The sequence below is a fragment of the Cyrtonyx montezumae genome, unplaced genomic scaffold (genome assembly GCF_038088225.1).
Source record: "Cyrtonyx montezumae isolate F1298 unplaced genomic scaffold, pur_monq_1.0 scaffold_20, whole genome shotgun sequence".
NCBI lineage: Eukaryota > Metazoa > Chordata > Aves > Galliformes > Odontophoridae > Cyrtonyx > Cyrtonyx montezumae.
Genome location: NW_027071937.1, coordinates 1041868 through 1061660, shown reverse-complemented (window position 1 = coordinate 1061660; position 19793 = coordinate 1041868). Strand labels below are relative to the sequence as shown.

Sequence of the window (19793 nt, the reverse complement as noted above, 5' to 3'; positions counted from 1 at the left end):
GTACTCAAATAAAAGGAATGGATATGTAAGCATAAGTAATGGGAATAATAGACCAATGTACTGCAAGCAGTTTGCACATTATTTTACTTCCATCAGATTTGACTTGAATTCTACTCTTGTTTTTAGTAGGGAGTGCTATAATCAGTAACTGACTCTGGCTCTGTTGGGTTGGTTGGTTGTATGTGTGGTGTTAATGCTTACCAAGTTTCCTTCCGAACACTGCATTAAAAATGTGCTTAGCACAGGAGAGGCAGCTTTGCCCCGTTCTGGGCCATGCTGCTCTTTAAACACACTTTATTATGCTGTCCTTTTGGTCAGCAGGAATTTGGAGCTTCTGTCACATACTTTCCTCCTAGGATAACCCAGAGCACAGTTTGTAGTTGCACCTGTTATCAACTGCTTTGCATAACGATTACAAAAGTGGTGCAGGTTGAGTATCTTTGTGTTATCACTGCATTGTTATGCATCTTTTTGCACTCCCTCTATCTGCAGCAACTGAACCACCCCAATATAATTAAATATTTGGATTCCTTCATTGAAGACAATGAACTTAACATTGTCCTGGAGCTGGCAGATGCTGGTGATCTCTCCCAGATGATTAAGGTAAGGATGTGTTGGTTCTGAGGGGCTGCAGGCGCTCAGATGTTGAGCCACGGGGCAGCTCCAGGATGGGATGGCACACGCTGGTGCTCCTTGGGGTTAGCCCTCTCAAAGGGCAGTGACAGAACTGTTAGTGGTTGGAAGAGACCTCAGGAGGTCATCCAGTCCAACCCCTCCCAAAGCAGAGGCTGCAGAGTGGGGTGGTGGGTGCATGCTATATCCCACGGGGACGTTCAGTTCTTGTTGGATTCGGTGCTCGCATCGCCTGTCTGCCACCCTGAAGGTATTCAAGGCACTGTATTGACTTTCCTTGCAACAGGGATTTGGGTTTGAGAAAATGTTTCAAGTACTTGCTCTTCTCTTATGTTGCTCTCAGGAATACTTGTATCACTGCAAACAAGCTTTAGTTAAGCTGTTACCACCTGCTTTTATATTTTCTTTGACATGTTAATCTTTAGTCATACATCCCTTGTGAGAACAGATGTGTTATATCATGTTTGTTAGCACTTTCAACCTTCTCTGTGTTTTACCTGTTGGTTTTTTTTTTTTTTTTGCCATCATTATTCTGTAATTATCATAAATGAATGTTTGGAAAGTTCTCCTCCTCCTTGTTGTCACAGTTAAAACATTTTATTAGCAGATTTGTTTCCTTTGCCAGCAGAGCTATGAGGCAGTAGGCCAAAGGCTGTCAAACAAGTTACGTGCTGAGTCCACAGTCAGTGGCTAGGTTTACACTTCCCATGAAAATGTGCACAGGGAAAGTGCCCCGGGTGAGAGCAGAGCCAGAGCTTCCTGTATTCCTTACTGAAAGGTGAGAGTCACTCAGTAGTTACCTGCAGCCGAGAGTGGAGCTTATGAGGAATGCCAGACTCAGGTCGGGGCAGAGCTGTGTGTGGGACCCAGCCTGGCCAGGCAGTGCCCAGCACTGTGCTCCTCCTGTGTCGTGCTTTCCTTGTTCCCAGCAGCTCAAGGAAACTTACAGCTTGTCACAGGCCTTTGGTAGTGGCAGTGGTGGGGTTTGCGAGGGCAGAGTTAGGGCTGCCATCTTCCTGGGCTGTGCAAGTATTTGTCTTATTTTTAAATCGTAGCATACGAGAAGTTTTACCAATGAAATCATCAGATATCAGCATGAAAATAGTTGTGTTCTGTTGCAATTTTCAGCTTTTAGTTTAAAACTTTTCTTACTGATGAATGCAGTTTTTGTCAGTCAGAATTGGCTGTTTGGTTATGGTAAAATTATTATAACACGTAGCATGCATTCCCTCTGCTGGAGCTCCCAGCTCTGGTCTCCCACACCATCTTCACGTGGGGAGAATGCTCAGGGCCTTTCCTGGGTCACACAAACCGTGCCCTTCAGCGGTGCAGATATTCGAATTCAGATGTTGGTTTGTTTGTTTTCATAAAGGGAAACAAATGAAATAGCTGCCACCCAAACACCAGCAGGGAATTAAATTCTCCTCCTGAGCACAGCTGGAGGCAGAGTTGCCAAACCCAGGTTTGCTGCCTGCTCCTGCAGCACCCCCCCCCATCCCTGGGGAGCTCAGGCTGACGTGAGGATTTTCGGTGCTGGAGAGGCGGTGGGAGCAGCAGCAGCAGCACTCTGAAGGTGTGAGAGTGATAAAAACAGGGACTGTCTTTGTCACGCCCCTGTTGCCTGCATTATTTATGAGGTATTGTAAAGCTGATGTAACGGAGTGCCGCTGGATAACCCACTGGAGAGTTGGGGCTCTCTTGTAAATGTCAGACAAGTCTTATTGGACATGACATTTAGAAAATTATCACTTGTGGTCTTGCATATCCACTCTTAAATACTTTACCGAAAATTAAATAATATTATCATGTATATAACACTTTATCCCTCACCCGCTGTAATTCCTCTGTGCTCTCTATCAAGTTTTGGTTTGAAACTGTTGCAAGCTGTCAGACTTGCTGCCTGGGGAATTGCACGGTCGTGCCCCTTCACAGCTGATGTGCAAAATAAAATTTGCCATTACTCGAGTCAAACACGAACCAGTAACAGCATTTCACATAAAATACAAAATGTGACAACGGACATCAGATGTCTGTGCTGAGAGGAAAAAGCACAAGATGCAGAAAGGGGCAACAGCCAATTTCCTTCCTTTATTCTTGCTGCTGCATGCTGCTGACTGAAATTCTCAAGGGTATGATGCAAAAGAAATGCGATTGTAGAGTGCTAGAAGGATGTACAGCGTTTCAGAGCTGGTCGTTATCCCACAATACCTTATATATCAAAGGCTGAGGGTAAATCTAAACCACTGCAAGTGTGTTGGAAGCAGGTTTTGTTAGTGCTCCAGAGGAAGAATGTGCTCGGTGTCTAGCACAGGAAGAGGCAATGAGAAGTCAGGGACCAATAATTGGAAGTAGTGCAATTTTGGGAAGCATTGGGGGAGGCTGTGGCACTTTGCACAACGTGCTCAGCTGCAGCGCATTCCTGGAATGGAGAAGTTGAAGGTGCGTCGTGTTTAGCCTTCACTGCCGTGTGCGGCTGGTTATTTATCCCGTAATAAGTTACTGGGGAGGAAGACTGAAGTATTGGAGATAGCCATCCCCGTGCCACACCGCTTCTTACTGCATGCATCGTGTTCATGATTATTTTATCTGAGAATTTTTAGCACCCAGAGGTCCATAGGATCTGGACTCGGCTATGCCTGATGCTGTGTAAATGCACATAAAAACGGGCTCCTTCCAAACCCATGTGTGTCCTGATCAGCAGTGTCTTTGCATCTCACTAGAGATACTCCAGTTAATTTAATATTCCTATTATGCATGAAAAGGAATATATTATCCTACCTGATCACGGAAGAAATGCAGATACTTTATTGATGCTATGGCCATCTTCTTAGAAGAAACACATTTCTTTGTTGTTAATAGACTGTACGGTAATGAATGTTTATGAGATTTTTTTTTAATGATCTTTTGTTACTTAAGGCAAAATATTTGAGACATTTGTTGTTTTGAGGCATTAAATATGTTTTGCAAGGTAATTAAGGAGATTAACGCTGATTATAATTGGTGTCCATTCAGAAATGTCAAACCTATTTAAGCGTATTTTTTGTAATAGTTGTTAATTAGTGAACTGCATTGAAGTTTGCATACAGAGAGAAGGAGTTAAAAGCTAATCAGAAAAAAAGTCATGCTGCTGCAGATCCGGAAGACACGAGCACTGGCAGCTGACGAACACGAGTCCAGGAACTAGTCAGATATGTTGCTTTTTCACTGATCTTTTATTTATTTCCTTCCACAGTATTTTAAGAAGCAGAAACGGTTAATCCCAGAAAGGACAGTGTGGAAATATTTTGTGCAGTTATGCAGTGCGGTTGAACACATGCACTCCCGCAGGGTGATGCACAGAGGTAACATTAATTCAGTCTCTTTTCACTGAATAATAATATAATGTTCCAATTAGTAAGCGCCTACATTCAAAAACAATTATGCTGATGTTCAGCCAATGCATGTTTAGAGAGGCTGGAGCTTGCAAGATGGATTTCTCCTTCTGTCTTTTTGCCTCATTGTTAAAGGATTCAGTCCGAAGTGAGTGTGCTATTAGGAAGATGAGCTGCTTTGTATTCCAGACACTGATATTAAGTAGAAGTGTCAAACATGCCATTAGAAAAGTGTCAGAAGTAAAATGCTGAGACTACTGGATACAGTGAACTCTCTAAGAAATAGTCTTCATTATATTAGTTGTGACCTTAGAGAGTTTAGGAGAGTTTTCCTCTCTTGCAAGCTCTTCTCAAGTACTAATACGAGTATGCCCCACGCTCCGGTAGCCTGTCCTCCATTTCTGTTAATTATTTTGCATCTCCTGTCTTTTTGCTTTGAACTTTATCCAGAAATTGCGTTACTTCTTTCAGTGTAAATGAAGTGCGTAGTGAAGGGCCTGAGCCAGGAGGTGCAAGTATCCAGAAGGCACTAGTACCCACTGCTGCTGCTCGTGCCCTTTGTTTCCTTCTTGGAAGTAGTGAATTCTTAACCAATTTTATCAGCAGTGTGATGTCATTCTTGCTTCTGTTTCCACCCCTTGTGTAGCTTATGTGCACCTGAGTTACTCGTCCTGTAGGTCACTGAGATGTGGAATCCCGTGCCTTTAGTCTGCTGTGACTGTGAGAGCCTCCCTCGCTTTTGGCCCAGCGTGACTGCCTGGGAAAGCAGTAACGTTTACAGCACACAGGGAAAACGGGCTGTAGGAGCCCGGAATTTAAGTGTAGCAGCACAGCAATTTGTGGGTGGTGGGCAGTATTGTTTCATGCAGAAAACTGTTGTTCCCCAAAGGAAGCAAACTTAAGCACTGCTTTGATTCCATCGGTTGAAGAGGTCGCTGCTATTGTGTGGTGCTGTTCCCAATCACTTTTCCTCAGTGGTGTTTCTTGTGTGTTGAGAAGTGTGCTCTGCTGTGTGTGTGTGGAACTTGAAGTCATGGAAGACTCAACCTATCAAAGCTGTAAGGAAACACGGTTCTGTTTGACTCTGTCCTGTACAGGCGATGCTCCAGGCTATGTTTCTGTTGCAGTATTAGAACCAAATAACCTTTTGTGGCTTTGACCTTCTACCTTTTTCTTCTTGCAGACATAAAACCAGCCAATGTGTTTATAACAGCCACTGGGGTGGTGAAGCTGGGAGATCTTGGATTAGGCCGGTTTTTTAGTTCTAAAACCACTGCAGCACATTCCTTAGGTAAGATGATTCTGCTCAACATTAAACAAGCACTGCTGTACGGTTGTCAGCTGTGATGTTCAAAGGAAGTGCTATCTGTTATGTTATTATGACAAGCTTGGTTTGGTGGGCACGTACATTGTTCTCTGTGATTTCCTTCTTGAATGGTATTGATACAGATGGTGTATTCCGATGGAAATTCTCAGATATTTTTTGCTCTAAAACCTGCACTGGATGGTTTTGGTTTTTTCTGGAACGTCTGGCCTGTTAAAGGTGTGATTCATAGTGAATGTACCAATTGCAGCTCTTCCACTCCAAATAGTGTGTTTGCCTGCAGCCTCCTTACTAGAATTGGATGTTACACCACCACTGTTTTTCAGCAGATGCTGCTCAGCTGTCTTCCGCTGAACGGGGTCGGTGATGCTGTCTGAGATGAGGGAGGTATTTAAGGCCCTCACAGCTCGTCTGCTCCAAAGAGGGACTTCACTTTGAAATTCAACTTCAGCTAAATAGATCCAAGTTTTCTTAATGCCTTCCACGTATCTGAAGGTTGTTTTCCTGCTCTGCTGTCTGTGCAGCTGATTGTTCCTGCGGAAGCATAGTACTCTGCTTTCATTCTTACTGAATTGTATCCTATTTTCAGACTCTCATCTCTCTGAATTTTTATTTTCTACTCTAGTATGCTTTGGTTCATCCCAGATTCTTGTTATCACAAAGACAGCAGCATTCACAGTCAGTGGATGTCTTCAGCAGAACTGGCGCTCCGTGTGTCTTGCAGGGTGTTTCTGGAGGTAGCCTTCTGTTACAACACTGAACTGTTTTCTGGCCCATTTTGCATCCATGAAGTGGTTTCATTCAGGCAGATCTCAGAGTTTACGTACTCTTTCCCTCCCTCTGGAGCCCCTGGCCTTGTTGTGGAGTCAGGGCAATACAAAGTTTTCTGGACAAGCCAATGGAAAAAACAATAAAATCCATACAACAATTGATATACACACCGTTTTTAGTTAACTGTGTTACCTTCTCACGTGTTTGCCCCATTTTAAAACTACAATAAGATTTCTAGAAAGTGTCTATAAAACTGACAGAGCAAACTGATTTCTTACAGTGAACCTCTGTGCGTGTTGTTACAAGAGAAAGTAAAAGCTGCAGAAAACCAGAGTGGCTGTATGCTTTTTCTCACATCCTGTAAGAGAATTCTTAAAAAAACGTTTCTTGTTTCCGTGTTTTGTCCTGTCTGCAAGTTGTGGTGTTCAGGAGAAATCCATTCCTTGAAGGAGAACGTAATTCGAGCATATTGAATCGAGATGAAGAATGATGGTTTGTTAATGTGAAGGAACTACGTGGAAACTACTTCGTAAAAATCTTACAATTAGCGTTAATTATAATGCTGTGGAAAAGTGCACAGTGTACAGAGCTCATTCTTTGGCTTACAGTATAAAATCATCCGTAGTTGTTAGTTTTGCCCTAGGTGCCTGCACTCGAGAGGTGGCTCGTTTTCCAGTTGTGTTGACGTGTCTGTTGAGTCAGGCCCTTCCGTGTTCCCGCAGAGGAGGACCCCTTCCCCTCGGCACGGTCAGGGCGCTCACACGTAGCATGCTCTGTTGATTTTGGAACACAGAACTTCTTTGTTTCCCTATTTGTCCTCACCCATTCGATTTCCTCCACTGAGTGCAACTCTTGCTCTGCTGTTTCTTTGTGTGAATACAGGCTTAGTTGAGACTGTCTAATGACACTGGGGCTTCTCAGTGCACAAAGAAGGAAGGTGTATGCCGTATTTTGTGTGTGTTTGGGAGAAGCCTAGGCATTTCTCCAGTTTACTTTCATAAAAGGTTAGATTTCCCTTTGCATCGAGTTATCCTAGGATACGTGCACTAAACTCACAAGGTTAAAATGAATCCTCTTCACAGAAAGTTATAACCTCATCATCTGAACAGGCGCAAATCTGACTGTCTAATTATGTGATGTTATCTAGTCTGACTGCTGCACTTACTACATTAATAAGAATAAATTGGGGCCGGGAAGCCGGCTGCACGCGGCAGCCAGGCCCATGGCCATCCCCAGTGCTGCACTCCACTGTTGGGAGCTCCTCAGGAGGACATGGGAAGAGATGGGCCTCCTCTGCCCCTCCTGGCACCAGCGGCACGCTGAGGGCGGGCAGGATGCGGAGCGCTGCTGCGTGGGGACGGGCAGACTGCCGCTCACGGTCCTTGCAAGTAAAAGGAGAGCGTTTGCAGTCAGAAAGTACTGCATGCTTGAAGCTGTGTTTATTTATTGGTTTATCATCCATTTGCCAGGCGCATAGGCTGTGTGTGGCAGCAGGAAAGCTTCCGATCCTGGTTTTTGGCGTGATGAAGACATTTGTGTCAGTAGCCGTGAGGGATGGCAGTGCAAGGCCGGGCCGAGCCGGGTGCTCAGCACAGCCCCGTTGCCCCGGCAACCGGCCCAGGCCTGCTGCAGGCCGCTGACCCATGAATCCAGCGCAGGCCTGTGCAAACGGAGCCAGCTCATTTCTCTCTCCCCTTGCGCTCGCCGACATCAGGCTGGCGTGAAGGGGCGTTCGGCCGCGCCACGACCCGTCTGACAGGTGTACCACTGTGCCGCCGCGCCGGGGATGGGAGCCGCAATTAGAGCGAGGAGCAGAACAGACGTCAGACGGATTACCGGGCGGCAGATCATATTTGTCAGGAAGGATTGCATACATAAAAATTAAGTGACAGTACATGCCGGCGTAATGAAAGAAAAATGAAAGATTTGCCCGTGCACGGCTCGGGAGAGGCCGAGGAGCCCTGTGCGGTGCGGGGTGACTGCGCTGGGTTGCTGGGCACCTCCTGCCCACGGCCGCTGCATCCCTGCGCTTCTTCCCCTATTGCACAGCACTGTGTCCCAGAGCGGATGTGTGCAAGGCAAAAACCTTCTGCCATGGGTCGGTGCGTGAGGTGCTGCACATCCCCCCATTTCTTGTGGGATTTACAGGTGAACGGGGAGGAGCTCCGCAGTCATGAGAGGAACTGGTTTATAAATAAATTTTGTTGTTTTTTTTCCCTTTATTTATACTGGCTTGCTGTGCCAGTTTGTCACAAACCTGAAACGAAGTATGAGTACCTCGGGGCAGGGGTTTGGTTTTTGAGAGAGAGAGACACAGTCAAGAAGTCTGCCTGGTATTACAGCAGGCAGTATTCTTTGTATCGCATCTTGAGGAACTTTGGCTTTTGGATATTTCCTGAGGTGCTGTTCATGTAAGAAACAATTGCTGCAGAGTTACTGCAGCTGTACTGCAATAGCTATGTGTGAAAAGAGTGACTAAAAGTCCTGCGAGGTTTTGTCTGTAACTTAAAATGTAAAACAGAGAACTTATATCAGCAGGCCTCCTAGGAGCAGCCGAAATATTATGCAGAAAACATTCTACTTTGTAGGAATAACTAGATTAATTTTTGTCTTCCTTGAGACAGCCTGTGTACCTCACACCGAGATTTTGAGGTACACTTTAATGACTTCAACTTCATTTTTATTTTATTTGACATAATCTGCCAGGGCTGTGCTTGGGATGCAGCTTGCCCATCTCCTGGCAGCCCCTCACAGATGCTGCTAACACACAGCCGAAGCAGGGCGAGCACCGGCTGAGCTGCTCCTGTGGTTGGCCTGAGCTGGGCTGCTCAGGTTTTGGGTTGTTTCATTGTTTGTTCTCTTTATAATCCCAATGCAGAGAAAAGCTGTATCGCATCTAGGTTTTATTATTTAACATTTCTTCAGCAGTCTAAAGAAGCTTATCCTTGACAGCTGAGAACATGGGAAGCTTCGTGTCTTCTCACAGATTGCGGAGGACTAGCAGCAGATTAAGTCTCCTCAAAATAGGACAGAATACAAAAATTAATGCCTGAAAGTTGGTCTAGTTCCCAAATTATTCTTCTATGAAAATATCTGGAAATATCCTCCAAGTACTGCAAACTTTTGGCAACTGATACTTGAAAACCAGACACCTTTTAAGTGATACTGAGACTTCTTTGGAGCCCATGAGCTTGTTTGGAGAGAATGAGGCAGGTGGGAGTGGTGCACTTGCAAGCAGAACCGCTTCCCTACAGTATTTGCACCACCAAGCATTATTAAAACCTACTAAAATATTATTCATAACATCATGGCACATGTTATAGAGTGTCTTGAGCATTAAAGCTAAGCTAGTTGCTCAGGAAATACTGTGTTAGTATCTTTAAATTGTTTCAGTTTTGTTTGTGTTTAACAGCCGAGTTATCGTGCATGGCATCACTGGCTTTCAAGCATTGTTTTTTTTCTCATTTGTAATGAACGTGTTTCAAAAATGATGAGTATTTCACAACACGATGAAGTTTGTTTTGACATGAGCGGAGCATCTCTGAAAGGAAGGAGTGCTTTAATCAGCACTACCCCTTTGAGGCCCACGTTGTGCTCTGCTATCTCTTGATTTGAAACTGGGAATGCTCTGTAAAGATACAATAAAGGTCAGAACTCGTTAGGTTCTTTCCTAGGCAGAACTCTGTTGCCTGCTGTGAGAAAGTAAAGCAGTGGGTTCAGAAACACCTTTCAGTTCTGTATTAAAGATTAGCTGGAAGGTGCTGGTGAAGGCAAAGCGATAAAAGCTTTCTCAGTCGTTTTTGTATTTTTTAGCCAAATATGGCTGTGGATTTTCATTAGGTTCAAGAGGTGCCTGTATCTTACAGCGTTTTCTAAGAAACATACAGAGCCTGTTAGGAAGGTCAGAGATGTCCTGCGCTGGTTTTGGTGCGCTGGCAGTGTGCCCGAGGTGTGGGAGAGCACTGCTGCAAGAGACCAACCCGAGGTACATGACACTCAGTGAATGAGACTCTTTGTAAGAGAGATTTTTAAAAACATGGATCAGATTTTCTCTTTATTTTTGCCTGTGAGCAGCCAAGTATAAATTTCATGGGAAGCATTGATCCCTGGCTAAACTGTATTTGTGCAGGGGGAAGCTCCATATAGAAAATAACAATTGTGTGCATACAAACTCAGTCTCTGTCTCTTTCGCAGCAGAACTCCTCTGATCCTCTGATTCAAGCTGAAAAATGTTTTCAAGATCATTGAGCGTAACCTTCCCTGTGCAGTGAGTGCCTTTCTGAGTTGGAGGCAATGCAGTGCTGCACCTGGCGTTCCTGGGGCACGGGTGGGAATTCAGCTCGGGGTATCCGTGGCTGCTGGAGCTGCACCAATACTGTTTGTTTGTTTGGAGCAAAGGTGTGCGAGTTTTATTTCTGAAATAACTTTGCTGCCTTTGCCTGTGTGTTTTCCTGGAGAAACACGAGAGCCCGCTTTTCATCTTGCTCAGAATAATTAGTGCTTCCCTCCCTTGGATGTTGCACCGGAGCCGTTCTGGTCCGTGTGGGTGTTGTAGCTGCACACGCAGTGCTCGGAGGGTAGGAAGAGATGTTCTGAGATCTCTGAGGCAGGCTGATATCCGAGTGAAGTGCTTTGACTTCCAGGAATAGAACGGGAAGATGCTTGCTTAGTCAGAATCTTCTCTACGGCTCCGCAACCTTCGTAACTTTAAAGGCATTACTCTAGCAGCTGGTGATTAATATTGAATCTGAACAATATTCTGTATTTTCAGCTGGGCAAATGCCAAAGAAAGTTTCTGATTAATAGTCTCCGATTAGACTGTTCTTGTCAAATTGACTAATGTGATGCAATGGTGAGCCCTGACTGATTGCGTTGGAAGTCTTGTGCGGTTTTCTAGAAGATGCTCATTACAGGAGATTCCCACATAATGTTGGACAGGCCATAAAGAGAATTGGGCCTGTCAGTCTTTTATCATGATGGTTATTTAAAAATTAATGCATCAGTCCTGAAATGCAGAGCCCTGCTTGTTCATATATTTGCTGACAACACTACAGTAATGATAGGTAAATGTGCAAGGTAGACTTCATAAAATCACATCAGGCATGGACTGCTCCGCAGACCTATTAATGTAATGGAACAGACTAATGCACAAAAAATCAAATACGGTCTATAACGCACTCATCCGTGTCACAAACCCTGTCATTTTGCTTTGATCGGACGTTGTTTTAAGGCGTTATCTGGAACGACAATTTTAGCCTACCAAGCAGACCCCCACTAACATGGGAGGCAGGACCGTAACTTTAGAGCCCACACGTTGTTATTTGCTCTGAGCTTGTCACGCAGTGACCCAGAATAACTGATACAAGAGCAGCCACTGCTGGAGGCCGCTGCTGGCACCACGCGGGCATTGGGCAGCGAGGGCCGCAATGGGCTCCGTGCTCTCCTTGTGGCTGAGCCGCAGCCCCGCACACTGCTCCTTTACTTGCTGCCGGTGAGGGCAGGCTCTCTTCCTTCTGGTTGTCTCTTCCATCTAGTCTGGAAGGTTTCTTTCAGATTTGAGAAGAAGCACTGAGTTAAAAGTTGGGATGTGCCTTATGTGTTCACGTCTAATGGAGACTTCCAAACCAAGAACGTCATGCAGTGAATCACTTTCTTCTCCAGTTGCATATTTTTAAGGAGGAAATGAATCAGTGCAGCTCCTCTACACAAAGCTGGACAATGTATGTGTGTCTGTCAGTGATATATCAGTGCCTGTCTCAATGGGCTTGTGGCCCATGTTTTGATTTTGTGGATGATGGGAATGCAACCAAGTTTTGGACTCACCTATTTAATTAATGCAGCGTGCTCTGAGCTCCAGGAGCCCGGGGTGATTTTGCCTGGGTCCCTCACTGATGGCAGACCACCCCACCTTGTGCTGGGCCCTGTGTGCTCTCTGGGGGGGTTTTGCCTTTCAGGAGCTTTCCACTCCAGAAGTAATTTGTTTCCTACCGTGTGCAAACCCCTTAGGAAAGCTGGGGAAGGTGGTGCAGCTCTCCCCCCTCTGCCTCCAGCACCGTTGTTCATCTGCTCAGGAATCTTTCAGCTGTCTGCAGTCAGGGCTTTGGATGAAGAAATTGCAAACTGAAAGTTACAGGCAAAATAAACATTTGCCATCTTCTGCAAAAGGTCTTTAATTAAGAGATGGATGCGCTGGAATGCCAAAAGCAAAAAAAAAAAAAACCACAACTTGACAGAGGATGGGAAGGAATGAGAAAGGAGGGAGCATAGGAAGTCCTTGGATGTTTTAATAAATGATGTATCTGAGGATTATTTGATCTAGTTAAAACTGCCAGGATGTCTTGTATTTTCAGTACCACAACTGAAACTTATTTAGGATTTAAAAAAGAGCCTTTTTTGAGGTAAGGAACTTATTAATAATTTCCTGCAAGTCCTGTCCAAAATGCTGTAGTAAATTTCTTGTGATAAAACACAGACTCCTGGAAGTACATGGAAATCCCACAGCTTCTAATGGGAACGGAGCTGGAACTGTTCAGAAGTTTGGAATTACTCCCTCGGTTCTTGCAGAGAGTTGTGAATACCTGCATGGTGCCAGGCTTTCGCTGCCTGGTCCAGTAAGTGGTGCCCTGAACCCTCAGCAAGAGCACCCCATCTTCTGTGGAGCTGGGTTGTTGTGCTGCTGGTGCAGGACGTGGCAAATGAAGGCTCAGTGAGGTGCTGTCGTGGGATCCTCACTTTAGCAGTGCACCTCCGTGACATCTGCATTGCCATTTCCTGCTGAGTGACCCAACGGAGAACGATCATTTCTGGTGGCTCTGCCCCTGGGGGACGCAGTGGTGGCTCAGGAGGGAAGAAAGCTTTCCTCAGATTTCCGAAATAGAAGCGATGCTTTCAGCACTGCTCAGCAGTCATCGGGTGTTTCATGTGGTTGTATTTTTGGTTTGAGATGAGAATATGCCTTTGGAAGCACAAATTCTTTCCAAATTCTTGTGCCAGACTCTAATGAGCTGTTTCTGCTAACCCTCATCCTTCAGCTAAGTCATATTTCTGTACAATGCCGGTCGCACCGTCTCTTTCTTGGATGGTAACTCCTCGTTTGTTCGTTTTCTTTGCAGTGGGAACTCCATACTATATGTCCCCAGAAAGAATACATGAAAACGGCTATAACTTTAAATCCGATATCTGGTCTTTGGGCTGTTTGTTGTATGAAGTAAGTACCTCTTCTTCCCATTTCTCTTAGCCGCACAGTGCGGTGAATCAGCACTCGAGTCGGTCGAAATTATTTTCTCTGGTTTGTTCAAACGTTATGGGAAGTTAACTCCTGGTGTTCATCGCGTGATCTGTGATCCTGAACAACAGGGGAGCTGTGGCACGCAGTGCACGCACACAGTCAGTGCAGTAGGTCATGGAAGGTGCTGAGTGTGTGGACACGAGGACGGCACTGGGCTGTGTTCATTCCTGGGGCTGTGAGCAGAGCTGCATTAGGGCGGCAGTTCGTAGGTGCTCCCGAATCCCATTTGTTCCACAAATAGAAAAATCATTTGAATGTAAGCCACTGGTTTGTTTAATTGGATTCTGACTAATTGGAATATCTTAACTCAGAGAGCTTTCAATAAAGAAAAGCAGAGTTTTTACATAACGTGAACTCCCATTGGTGTAACCAAACACTGCTGCGGTGTTTTGCAGCTGCACAATGTCCTGTGGACAAAGGGCATTCCTTGGTTGGACTGCATGAACTTCTTTCTTAAAAAGCAAAAGGAAAAATAGGTGTTCTGTACGTGTAATAAGTTCACGTGTTTTAAAAAAGAAGTGCAGGGATTCAGTATCAGTGCTTGGAACTTTGTGATCTTGTTCCTAGCCAGAGTCAGAACAGTGCTGGAGTCACCAGTCATTTTAAATGCACGTTATCATTTCTGAATCCCAGTGGAAGTGCACCTCAGCATTTACAAAGTCTTACCCTGGCCCTGAGAATGAGAACCGCTGTGTGCTGAGCTGTAAAACAGCAGCTCACATCTGTTTGGGACACAGGGCTCCGGGTGCCAGGGTTGTGCTTTCCTGACTTAATTCCAGATCATGTGAACTGATGAGATTTTGTTTCTCACTGCAATTTCTTATAACCACACGGAATGAGGGAATAAACAGGAATGCAAATTGTTTTGCAAGTGAGCAGCTAGGAAAGCAGGGGTAGTTAAGCATGCAATTCAGCTGGCTTAAAAAAATGCCTTTTGGGACAAGATGGTATAAAATAAACGCTCCTATGGTGGATCACGTTCATCTCAGCTGCAGAGAAAGAATTTGAGAGTTTGAATAATTCCTGAATCAACAGCGACAAGCCGTAGAAGAGCTGGTGTGTTCAGTGGAGGATGGCTTTGTAATGCTTCTGGTGAGATAGTGGGATGAATTTCTGATGAAAAGTGGGGTGACAGAACACAGCTGTGTGTCCCTGGGTCTCCTGTGGCCATCTGAAAACAAGCGCGGAGACTCTTTTAAGCAGGAGCAAGGGGAAGGAACCTGGGCCCCAACCACGTAGGTTAAACCACTGCAAAGAACTCCAGCTGTGTGGTGTCAGACCTGCCCAGGAGTTCCCAGTGTAGGGTGCTGGGGTGGGGCCGTGCCCACATGTCCTCCGGGAGGTGGCCCACGTCTCAGCTTCTCGGCGGGCGCCCTGCAGCCATCTCTGAGGCTGAGGGTGCTGCTGGAGAAGGGACTCCAGATTTATGCAGAGAGAAATATTTAGCGTTGTGCTAAGATATGTTTTTGTTGCAGGCAATATGGTCCCCTTATGGCACAGTAGTCTTAGCACTCCTCATATTTCAAGGAGCTGAGTTAATTGCGCACTAAACGGTAGCAGTACTATAATAATGTGAAAGATTTGGCATCCAGAGCCTTTCTAAATGTACTTCCTACGTAGGTAAGCCTTTACTTTGTGAACGAGAGCTGGAGAGCTCGCACGTTCCAGGCAGGACTGGCCGGTTCCCAACTTTGTGCTCACAGATAAAGAGCCATCTGACTTTTAAAACTTTTTAGATATTGGAAAATTAAAGACCCAATTCACGTATCTCTGAAAGAGCCTCATTTTTTCTCCCCCCACTAATTCCTCGCAATGAAAATCTTTTTCCATTTGGCTTAAAAGTAAGGGAGCAGCGTTTGTTTGGTTGTGAGTCACTTCTGATATTTCTCCAGATAACTGCAGGGGATGTCACGCACCAATTGCCGTCAGAGCCGTGCGTGTCCGGCGGAATGCATGTACAGAACAGCGCGGGGTCTGGGACGCCGGGTCAGACAGCACCGCTGAACTTTGACGTTGATAATCATGCAGCGATCGTTATTAAATCTTATCAATACAGTAGGAACTGTCTTCGTCCCTCACTTCCTGTAGAAATCTGTCAGCGAGATCACTTCAGGGAATAGAAGGAAGCTGTTAATTCCCAGAATGTAGCTGCAAGTGATGGCTTTAGCGGTTCTGGCAAGACCATCAATTTAAACACCAACGATTCCTGCACGGGAATTTTTTTAACCAGTCATCCTGCATGGTGGTCATTTCCAATGGGGATCTTGCTGTCCTTCAGTAATTGCTCTAATCAAAGTGCCGGAAGCGAACCCAAACGATGCTGCACCACACACTGTGCCCCCTCCCAGCCCCAGAAACCCACATCGTTCCCTTTAATCCCTTCTCTTCTGCACGTGGCCACTTCACTGCACGTGGAAAGACAAGTTGGTGGGAACGGAAAAATCCCTTTGAACCCAATGGGAGTTACTGATCTCACTGCTGAATGTGGGAGGTGCTGTTTGAGCTGTGCCCCCCCCAGTGCGCCCACCGCTGTTCCTCTTGGAACAGTTTTGCGTGCTGGGTTCTCCACTTGTGTGTCTGATGGAGCAGTTTGCTCTCGGTCTCTCATTAGCAGTTTGTTGTTACGTTACGACTGCAGTAGGAATACGCCTTCAGGTTTTTTGCCCTCTTATTTGGCATGGAGGCTGTGGGCAGTGGGGCCCTGGGGCTCAGCTCCCGACCTGCCCTGACACTGTGCCACCTCTGGCCCTGCCAGGACCCAGCAGATGTGTCCTGTGCCGTGCTTTGTAGGTTCAAGAAGCACATTGTGCAGTGTCTGTTCTCCTGGGCTCGTGGTTCAGGGTTCATTTCGACCTCCTGGCCAAGAGCCTGCAATGTGGGTGATTTTCCACGCAGAGATGCAGTTTCCCTCCCAACGCTTCGGTGTCAGATAAACACCTCTGTACAGAGCTGAAGTTCTTCCCCACCAGGAGCCCATGGTCCTGCTCTCCGTGCCGTGTGCTCAGTCTGTTTACATCAGACATCTGTCGTGGGTTTGGAGATGCAAATCTGGATTAGTGGGATAGAATCCAAAGAGGACGAAGATGAGGCTGACGAGGGAAAGATTCTCTGGTTGGGCTCCCAAATCTGCTCAGGATGTTCTTTCCTAAGCAACAAATTTCCACGGGGAGAGGATGTTTGTTTTGAGCTGTGTAGTTACTCTTTAAAGGCAGAGCTGCACCACTCACATTCCTAAGGTTCTTCCTATTCTAGGTGGCCAAATTCAGAATTAATCCACTTATTCCTTGTAGCGGTTGATTAAAAATTGACCACTCATGGAGGGAGAGCAAGTGCACTGGCAGTTCTGAACGTGGCAGTGACGGAGGAGTGTGAAAGCACAATGTGTTAGCAGGAGCAGTAGAGCTGCTTTGAGGTGATCATGTGTGAGAGGTTTTCGTAGCCCTGGGAGCTGCCGGGCGTCTGACGGATCACTCCACAGCACAGGCATCCTATTTCTCACTGAAATCAAGAGGAACATTTCTTCTGCATGCTTGTGGAATTCCCCAGCTGTGCAGTGTCCCACATCTGCAGTGTTTGCAGCAGAAATAAGCACAGTGGTGGGGAAGCACGGGGAGCTCGCCGCGTGCTGAGGTCCAGAGCTGCAGGGCTGTGTGGCTCCGAGCTGCTGCCTGGGCTGAAGAGCAGCAGTGCTGCTTGATGGCCGTCAGAGCACAGAACTTGCTCTTGCAAACCAGCAGTACGGAGGGCTATTACATCTTTTCCATTTCTGAAATGCTGTCTGTGTTTTTCTCTCCAGATGGCAGCTCTTCAGAGTCCTTTCTATGGAGATAAAATGAACCTGTTTTCTCTTTGCCAAAAAATAGAGCAGTGTGACTACCCGCCTCTTCCAGCTGAACATTATTCTGAGAAGGTAAATGGGAGTGTTTGTGCAGGGGACGTGGTGGGGGTGCAGGGAAGAGCCTCCCCCTCCCAGGAGAGGAGTGGGAGCAGGACCCCACGCCCCGCGTGGAGTGGGGGGAGCGCGGTGCTGTGCCTCTGGGTATCAGCGCGCTGAAGGGAGGCAGAAAGGAAGATTTCTTAATGTGATTTCTTCACATGGAGAGGGTTTTGAGGCTGAAAGTCTGTTACGTTGGCAAAACCCGCCAATGAACCGTGGGAAAGCCCTCTCCTTTGCTTCCCTTCGCTTAAAATAACATACCATGAAACCGTGCTTAAATTCTCATCTGTGCAGCCTTCAGCTTCGTACAGGGGGAGAATTTTCTTTACTACTTACGTTTTTAAAACAGGGAGAAGAGGAGAACAGTGTAATTAATAAGATAATTGTTGGTACCCCAAGCTGAATGAGGGAGGTTTCTGAAGTCTGGGTTTTATGCAGATGAAGGTGAGGGATGGGGAGCAGTCACTGAACTGGGCTGCAATAAAAAAAATGAAATTGCTGCTGCGCATTGCTTGCTCTGAGGTGTTGCACTTGGGCTGCAGGTATGGGGGTTGTTTCTATTCGAGGCCTTTGGAGCTGGTTTCTTTCTGATTTTTTTCCTTTCCCTTGGTAAACCAGCAGTTTGCCTTACTTTTCCATTCAGTCGTTGGTGCCTCCTGTTTGAAAGGCAAAGGCTAACGTCATTTTAGATGTTGTTATACGTTTTAAACTGCAGGCTGTGCAGGGCTGAGCTGCTGGGACTGCAGAGCCCGCCCGGACAGAGCTCCCCAGCTCTGAGCCATGGGCACAGTCAGGGCAGTGCTGTCCCGTGGGCCTCTGCACAGTTCACATCAGTTCCCTCTTGTTAAGGAACTCCAGCAAAAAGATAATTGGAGAAGCGTTGTGGAAAAGTGGATTATTTTTTCCCAGGCTGCTGTAGCAGCACGTCCCGGTTCTGTGCGTTCACGTTTGCCGTGCTGCTGTAGCGTGCAGCTCAGGATATGCCTGCTGGCAGCAAGAATTAGTGTAAGTTGACAGATGTGTTTCCTGTCTTTACAATTACTGTCTGTTTGCTTCCCTCTGGCAGTGCTAAAGAGTGTGTGTAGTGTAGTGATACAATCCGGGGTGAGAAGGATGGTTTAAAGCTCAAAGGCGCCAGGTCCCAGAGAACCAGACTCCAGATGGTGTTCATGCACTATTAACAGAATGCCTGACAAAGTCTGAGAGGGCTGTGCCTTTGGCTGTAGCTGTGTGAGCTGCTGCTGCCTTCGTGAACCACAAAGAGCTCTAATTTCCTGACTCTTAGGATGTCTCCACTGCAAACAATGTTTGTTTTCGTGCCGCTTTTAAAGATTGGATTTTCAGGTGCTGCTGGAGCGCAGAGCTGAAGGAGAGGTGCTTGGTGTCTTGTCCCTGCAGGGAGCCATCCCGCAGGGCTCGGCGCCAAGCGTGGCAGCACCTTCATGCAGCAGTAAGGCACCTTCATGCAGCAGTAAGCAGTGGGCAGGAGGCAGCGCTGCCCACGCTGTTGCTGTCCCCGTGTGGATGTGCTCATTTTCCTTAGGGCCGATGGCGGATGCTTTGGGCCACGCCAGCACTGGGGCAGCCTCGGTAGTGCTGAGGGACGGCCGCCTTCCATCCTCCTCCCGGGGCAGAGATGAGCATCAGCCATGTGAGGTTACCGCAGTGCTGGGGACGTGCCCCAGCTGGAGCCCTGCTGCAGGGCAGCTGCTGGTCCCCGTGCAGCATGCTTCGGTGAGCAGGATGGAGCACTTAGTGAGGAATGCCCGCTCAGGTGGCGGTGCCTCTCTGTGACCGCCTCCTGGCTGTGGCCTTTCCTCCAGTCCAGATCTCATGATGATGAGGAGCTGAGACTGATTTGTTTTCTGTCTCGGAAACAAACGCAGTGGTAACTGTTGGCACCAGTTGGGACTGCGCGTCGAGGTCGGGGCTGCCAGCTCCTGCTGGGATGGCGTGGGGCCCCGCAGCAGCCTGGAGCACGGGGTGCAGAGCTGCAGCCTCATTTGGGTACGTTCAGTAATGCAGCTGAACTGTGCGCTTGATAGCTGTAGGGTCATGCTTTTAATTACCATTAAAATAATTGGCACTGTGGCTACTGGGAGGATGTGAGAAGATCAGAGGCTCAAGGCTGTTTCTCCCTATGCCTCGGGGGTACGAGCAGCTTTCAGTGTCTGTATAATTAAAAGCTACAATCTTTCATGTGCACAATAAAGGGGGTAGGGAGGTGGGGGGTACTTCAGCCCTTCTGCATTTTATTTATTAAACATAATCAATGACCGCTCTCCGTCTCTCTCCTTCACAAAGGCTCTCTAGGAAATGCTGGTGTCTTAAGATACGCGTGTACAGATTAACTCTGGTCCTTCCATAGAGGTGGGGTGGAACAGGAGTGTGCTGCAGTCATCCAGCACAGCTGCACGAAGGGCTCAGCGCCCATCCGAGGTCAAACAGCCCTGGAGCCTTTGCCAGTAA

General features: G+C 46.8%; 1 protein-coding gene across 2 annotated transcripts in view; it reads left to right on the top strand.

Annotated features, from left to right (window-relative positions):
* Positions 1-19793, top strand: part of NEK6 (NIMA related kinase 6) — a 42629-nt gene that overhangs the window by 22125 nt on the left and 711 nt on the right. For both annotated transcript variants that reach the window (XM_065737354.1, XM_065737355.1), the window contains exons 5-9: positions 493-603; positions 3866-3974; positions 5188-5295; positions 13212-13306; positions 17184-17297. In XM_065737354.1, the coding sequence (XP_065593426.1) occupies positions 493-603; positions 3866-3974; positions 5188-5295; positions 13212-13306; positions 17184-17297 (537 nt within the window). The remainder of the gene's footprint in view (positions 1-492; positions 604-3865; positions 3975-5187; positions 5296-13211; positions 13307-17183; positions 17298-19793) is intronic.